Raw genomic sequence first — 7776 nt, forward strand, 5'->3', positions numbered from 1 at the left:
TCTTTTTTGTTTACCCCTTTCCTCTCCGTGTCATCGTTGTGACTTATTTCCCCCAGATCACAGAGATATATTGAGGAAGGACTCCTCACCCATGTGCTTCCCTCTCTCTCTTGTCATTTTCAGATTTCTAAGCCACACCCCTGCAGAGAGAGAGCGAGGGAGAGAGAGAGAGAGAGAGAGAGAGAGAGAGATCCATGACCATCTCACGGGTGTTTAAAAACTAACTCAGGACAATACCAGCGAATGAGCGCTTAATTAAATTAATTAGTCCTTCATGTCAATCTCGGATTAATGGCCAATAGTAACGGTGCTGCTAATGTGTGTTTTTTTAACTCCTCTCTCCTCTCTCTCCCATATCAGTGAAGGGGAAGGGGGGCTCATCCCGGCATCTTGAGGGGAGGTAATTTGCACGGATCAAGGGGGCAAGGCGCCGCAAAGTATAAATACTGTGACTTCAATAGAGGATCACCAGCAGGTTCCCAACTCCGCTACCAAAGGAGGGAGGAATTGGCTGAGAAGATATATTCTTTATATTTTTTACATTTTCTTCCAGAGTTGGCAGCATCCTTTCGCAGGCTATCGTTTTCAAGGGGTCGACTTTAAAACGAGCCACACTATTGATGTCTTAAGCTGTGGTGGAGCAAAGGGAGAGAGAGAGAGTGTGTGTGAGTGAGAGAGTGAGTGAGTGTGGAGATATTTTTTTTTTTTTTAAGAGGAGAGAAGGTAGTGATGGAAGAGCTCACCGCTTTCGTGTCTAAGTCTTTCGATCAGAAAGTGAAGGAGAAGAAGGAAGTGATAACCTACAGGGAGGTGTTGGAGACCGGGTCGACGCGAGCGGGCAGCAGGGAGTCTTTAACGGCGGAGCCCGGGAGCCGAGAGGAGGCTGCAGCCGTCACCCGGAACGGTGCGCTCTCGCCGGGCAGGGAAACGGACATGCTCGGCCCGGAAAGAATCAGGGATGCCGGGAGCCCCAAACTCATAGACGGTAGGACTGCAATGTCGTGCGATGCTGTGTATGCTGCAGTCTTTATCGACAGGAATAGAGGACTTACCGACGAGCATTTGGCAAATCGAACAGATACAGCGTATCCACGTCGTTTTATTTGCGAAATGCTGTTAAAACATCTTCGTTTTCGTTTATGATGCAAGCTGAGGCGATACCGCAGACTTGATCCCAATAGTCGATGTGAGTTAGAGATCTGGAAGGGTGTTTTTTGAAAGTATCTTCATAATATTTCGTTTATTTTGCCATATGCACCATAAAAAACACCCTCCTTATAGAGCTTATAACCTTTATTGCTCATAACAACTCCCATCTTTATCAGGTGATCGCAGCTTATGATTGTCTTGCTGTGGTACAGTTTCAAAAAGTTTGCATTTATTCAAAGGGCTCAGAATTATAAACAAGGCCTCCATGTGGCAAACTAATAACTATTCTATCATAATATGAAAGGGCTTAAATCCAATCTAATGCATTTTATTTGTATATCACACGTTTATGAAAGTAACATGAGGTCATTCTGGTCATTGATTTGCATTAAGTGTTCAAAAAAGCGCTGTAGTTTAAAAGTCTATCTTAATTGATTAGAACCAATGTACGTTAAAATAATTAATTCCAAACGCGTCATTGATTGTCAGTTACCTCAGATAGCTTAATATATGATTTATATTAATGTTTCAACTAAAAGAAGGCGCATCAAACACCTGACATAAAGACATCACTGCATGTGGCAATCAAGTCCTGTCATTTCTGGAGTTACCCAGTGCACATGTCTATTTTCAGGTATGAAAGCAGGTCAACTAGATTAATAAAAACCTGATGAGCTCATATTTAAAAAATAAAAATACATCCAATAGACTTAAGGTGGAATAATTGTTTTTCGTTGTTGTCCTCAATAATTCAGTGTTTTCTTTCCTAATTGCATAACGAAAAAAGAGCAAATAAAAATGCAAATAAAGACAGCATAAAATCGTACACAATTTATTAAATATAAAATATTGCTTCTGCGTACAATGCTTCCATGCCGATCAGTTCCAATTGTCTTTAAGATAATGTATATGTTTATATTTTTATTGAAACTGAAGCAGCTGTTCGTTGTGTTTTATGAAACCCGGACAAAATATGACAACACACAGGACAAGATATCTTAGAGTTGGGTGGCTTGTAAAAAAAAAAAGACATCTGTTCGTCATGGGCAGCGTGGTTAAAAGCGGAACTGCGACAAGCATGTATCAGACATCCAACAGTGGGCACAGCGTTGCATATTTATAAGCAGTTAATAATTAAAGAGCTTTATGTAGCTCTACAAAACATCCGAGGTCTGATAGCTCTGTGATATTTGAGGGCTGGGAGGGCATGTCTTTCTTTCTTTCTTCCTTATCATCGAGGTTTTATTTTAATTGCTGAAGATAATCATTTATGTTTAGTGCACGTTATTTCAGCTATGCCTTTAATCCCTGGCAGAGTTGCACATCCGTTAATTTGGCTCAATTTATTTTTGGCTTTCCTCTCATGTTTCCAGAGAAATTTAAAATAATTCGCAAATATGTGACGATGAAGGCCAACGATGACCACGGAGTGGAGGTCACAGTTCAGCCTCATGATGTTGATGTCTCCCTCACCCTCAAAACAGGCCACACGGACGTGAAGGAGAGGAAGGAGGACTCGAAGCCTTTAGACGACGAGGCACAGACTAAAATCAAACAGAGGAGAAGTCGGACTAACTTCACATTAGAGCAGCTCAACGAGCTGGAGCGGCTCTTCGACGAGACCCACTACCCGGACGCCTTCATGCGGGAGGAGCTGAGCCAGCGACTGGGACTGTCGGAGGCCCGAGTACAGGTAAGAGCATGAGAAGAATATAATCACTCTCAATTGTTATAATCATATTGGGGCAACATTAATGTCGTATTTGGTTAGACACTGTTTCACGCAGAGGGCCATTACATTTGAGTACATTATAAAAAAGAAGAAAAATAATAAGATAATAATAATTATATTACTGTGACAGTATGAACGAGTATAGGCTAAAAAATATGGACACAAAAGAGACCCACATGCTGTCAGACAGACTAAGAATAATAATAAGAAGAAGAAGAAGAAGAAGAAGAAGAAGAAGAAGAAGAAGAAGAAGAAGAAGAAGAAGAAAATATTGATAATAGAAAAGAAAATAATTAGAAGTGCAACAATTTTTTCCCGAGTTTTTCCAGGAAGGATTTTAATAATATATTCACTGATTTTTGTTTTGATAATCTGGATATAACGCATAGGTCTGATAACATTTTGTTTTGTGGAGGTTTAAATGTAGAAGCCTAAACATGCGCAGACATACACTATAGAGGCCTGGATTCAACAAAACCGTTCAGAGGAACCCCCCAATTAGTGTTTGTATAGGTGTTAATACATTGAACAAGATTTCAGAGTTCACCATCAAAATGTTATTTTGTCATAATTTTCTGATTAGATTATTTGTCTCTCAGCTTGTCTCTCAGATTATTTAATTTGTTTTATTTATCCCAATTATGCCTTTGTTTGTTTCACGAGTCGTTTTAATCTGCATGTCCTAATCCACCGAAACAAATAAACCTACGAATATTTACCGTCCATTTCTGGGTGTAATGTTACCAAGGCCCCCCCGTTTGTCAGAGATGCTGTCGTTGTTCATGGGGACAGACCATCTGCGCAGAAACCCAGTAAGGCAGCCAGTCGGGAGGGGGGGGGGGGGGGGCTCAGCCATGCCTTGTGTAATGGGAGCAGGGGGACAATGAACATATACTGCTCTCATCTGATTTATCAGAACTCTATAATATATTATTCCAGACTCTTTTATCCCGTAGCTCCGACTCAGGGGAGGACTGAGCATTTGTCTCTATATTGAATATGGCGGTCGAAGCGAAAAAAAGAAATCATAAAACCAGCCCCAAAAAAAGACCCCCATCCCAAACTCTCCCCCCCCCCCCCCGTTCAAAAAGAAATGTTCAAGCCAGCTTTTCGCAGGGCTCTCCCGGCCTGAACTGGAATCTCACCAATAAGGCGTATTGTATCCCCAACAAGGAGCACAGCTCGGGGATTTGCATAAATTATGTATTATTTTCAACCCAAATCAAGAGCAGCGCTCCCCCTCTTTCTCTATGTGAGAGTATTATATCATTGTAGCAGTTGTTTTCACAGGCTAAACATGTATTTTTGATTTTCAAAACATATCTGCCTCAATCGATAACAGCAGAGCATTTGCTTTTATCATCACGATAAATTACAGCTGAAGCGAGCACAAAAGGACTTCCGACTGACATACATGTGGCCAATAAATGAAGCCAGTTGACAGCCAAGTCAATATGATATTTCAATCATGCTTATGTGTGTATGGACCTAATGTAAGGGAGATTGCAGATTGACATGTAGTATTGTGGGCTAATTTAGCCCGAGCTCTGTAGATTATCATAGAAATAAATCGTTTAATCTGTGTTCCAAGGCGGTTCTCTGAAATTGACGCTTGTCGATTTCAACAAAAGGAAAAAGAGAAGTGAGCTGTCTTTGAAGTGTTTTCTTTTTGTGTGTGAGTGTGTGCGTGTGTGTGCGTGTGTCTGCGTGTGTGTGTGTGTGTGTGTAAAAGTGTGTGTTATGGCGGTGATTAGACAAAACAGCAAGGCATTTAAGCGTTTCACTCACATGGATTTTCTGCAGATAAGGGTAATTAATTTCAGCGGTCATTTAATGAGAGGGAGATATAAAGAGAAAGAAGGAGATGCTCTCAGATCGCCTTCTCTGATGTCCAAAACCATAATAGCGTTGCTGCTATTCGATATCTGAGAGTCCATTCAACTCTTCGGGGACACTAATCCATAGAAAGATGAAACCAACGCTGACAAGGTTATTTATTATAGTCAAATGGTCCTGCACATTTCCAACAAGCGTGTTTCTATTCTCCCAATAAGGTTTTAATGTCCCTCTTTTCGGAGATTTACTACTTTCTATTTTTCGCTCCATTCTTGCGCTCACTCTCTGCTCCAACCCCCCACTCTCTCTCCCTTGTTGTACTAAATGTAATAATTCAAATCTGGGGTTAAGCAGTGCCATTAATATTTTAGTGCTCCGTGGGGATATTGTTTTTCTGCGGTTGTTGTCACTTTGAGAGGAATTACACATGGCCTCACAAGCAGCTGCCAATCAGTAGGTCTCTAATTAATTTCTGTCCCTGCAGGTTTGGTTCCAGAATAGAAGAGCCAAATGCAGAAAGCAGGAGAACCAGTTACATAAAGGTAAGCTTTTATCCTGCATGCTCCTACATAAAACAATAACTATATTTATATTATATTATATTATATTATATTACAAGGCAACAGCACTGTCAAATGTATGCAGCATGTTTAATCTTTACGCACTGTTACTATTTGGGACGTGGTTTCATTTTCAGTTAATTAAGCCATCAAAAACACTGTGATTTCTTTAGTGCATGTTCATCTAGGACGTTATTAAAGTTTTCCAAGACAATCAGCTCACTGCTCGATATTCATATACAGTTTACCTCTTTGTTGGTTTTGAATATTATCCTCACAATTAGGCTATCATCTGTGCTTTTGCAGGAGTCCTGATTGGAGCAGCGAGTCAGTTTGAAGCTTGTCGTGTTGCGCCATATGTCAACGTGGGGGCTTTACGGATGCCATTCCAACAGGCAAGTTACTTTGAAGCATCTATCTTAAAATCAGACCAATCCCAGAACTGCTGTCTTGGCACAGGCTCTGCCCAAGTGCTATGCTCCAGTTCCAATGTAGGGGGTAACTAAACTCTTATTACCACACCGGCAAAAGCACTGAGCCAACACAGCGCCGCCTGTACTACCTAATTGGAAAATCACCTCTATTGTTTTATGGCTCATTCATATGCCTATTTTACTGCAGCAGGCAAACATATTAGTACTTCAGAGGCCAGGAGTTTCTCAATGTGTTCCTACCTCACACTAAAGTAGAGCCTAATGTTAAGGTTAATTGGTTTCTTTTTGATAATTGTCCATCTGGTTGTGGTGAAGTCTCAGAATAGAAACACAATTTATACTGCATTGTATTTTAGTGAAGTCCAGTCCTCACTTTGAGCACCACTGGTCTTAGTATCCTGTCGGCGAAAGCCCAAGATTCCCAAAGGCAATGACTTGAGATTCGATTTCATGCTATTGATGTCCAAATGAAAACTCAAATGTGACCTTTGATTCACAAGAGCCACACAGTCAATAATATCCCGATAGCTCATGCCATCCAGTGATATTGCTCAATGACACGTCAGTAGAAAAGCTCGGGGGTTGAACCCTGAGGTCCAGCTGAATGCTGGTCGCTGAACCACACAACAGTGACACTATAGTGAAATGACTCTTTCCGATAAACCACTGCAAAGTTAACGCATGTTCTCCCCCCTTCTCTCCCCACCCGTGCGTCCCGTCCCATAGGATAGTCATTGCAACGTGCCACCCTTCTCCTTTCAGGTGCAGGCGCAACTGCAGCTGGACAGCGCCGTGGCCCACGCGCAGCACCACCTGCACTCTCACCTGGCGGCGCACGCACCCTACATGATGTTCCCGGCGCCGCCGTTCGGGTTGCCCCTGGCGACGCTTGCGGCCGAGTCCGCCTCCGCCGCCTCCGTCGTGGCCGCCGCCGCTGCCGCCAAGAACACCAGCAAGAACTCCAGCATCGCGGACCTGAGACTGAAGGCCAAAAAGCACACGGCCGCACTGGGACTGTGACGCCAGGTAGACTGGGGGGCACGAGGCGCCCACGCGCTACCTGCCACCGCCTCGCGGCTGAGAGACACTGAACTTGAACGCTTTCAAAGTGAGGAAAAAGAACAAAGTGAGAACAAATTATCCAAGGACGATATTTATGTTTTCTTTTATAAATGAAGGAGGACGAGTATAACTATAAACAAAAAAGTATATGGGTTATTTATGAGACAAAGAAAAGACAATGACAAAAAAAGAGACTGTGACGCGATAGCCTATACACAGATGTGATTTTTGGACGTCCAATAAAGTGGCGGATGGGATGGATAGCAAGGCTACAAGGGTCCTTCTCTGCAGCCACGTGGCCGAGGAGGGCGGGACATCCTGAGGAGGAGGACGATGCAGCTGGGACGGTCGATACTTTGTCAAACAAGGCGAACCATTCTGCAGTTGTTCTGATTTAATATTATATTATTATTGCTTCCTTTTCAACCTATATAGAGGCTGGCCTCGTTATAAAACACTTTCTCTGTAAAAGGACGGAGCGGGAATTCTTTGACGAAACAGAGAAGAAGAACAAAAAAAAAGAGACAATATTCGAAGTGTTTTTTTTTTCCCCTCTTCTGTTTCTTGTCCGAAATTCAAAAATGCCCAAGCAGTGTTTGCATGAGTTTGCCTTCACGGATGACGTGATGTGAGCCATCTCTCCCCCCTTTCGTGCTCCCTCTCCCCCCTCCCCTCCCTAAGGAAGGGCAACTCTCACTTGAATGTTTGGCCTGCATTTGACCTTGTTTGGACCTCCTCTGGTAAAGGTGCAACTATCGGCGCCAGAAATGTGAGATTATAATATATGTGTCATAGTCTATGCTGAACTTTTTGTTCAGGATAACTCGATCTAGTGTCCATATGTGGTAAATATGTCCTCTTTAACACAGTGAACATGAATAAATGAGAGTAACACGAGAACTGTATGCGAACCGGTACGGACACGTGTAAAATATGTTTATACACAAGAAACATGCATTATTTTTATTATTTAGTGGCGTTATGCCTTGTGAGGAATTTGTTA

At 42.4% G+C, this 7776-nt stretch overlaps 1 protein-coding gene across 1 annotated transcript; it reads left to right on the forward strand.

The window, feature by feature from the left end:
- Window positions 1–729: 729 nt before the first annotated feature.
- shox2 (short stature homeobox 2) lies at window positions 730–6731 on the forward strand. Its single transcript, XM_034548827.1, has 5 exons — window positions 730–985; window positions 2634–2842; window positions 5202–5259; window positions 5584–5672; window positions 6438–6731. The coding sequence occupies exons 1-5, from the start codon at window positions 730–732 to the stop codon at window positions 6729–6731; spliced, it is 906 nt and encodes a 301-aa protein (XP_034404718.1).
- The last annotated feature ends 1045 nt before the right edge of the window (window positions 6732–7776 follow it).

Source organism: Cyclopterus lumpus, chromosome 13 (assembly GCF_009769545.1).
Source record: "Cyclopterus lumpus isolate fCycLum1 chromosome 13, fCycLum1.pri, whole genome shotgun sequence".
NCBI lineage: Eukaryota > Metazoa > Chordata > Actinopteri > Perciformes > Cyclopteridae > Cyclopterus > Cyclopterus lumpus.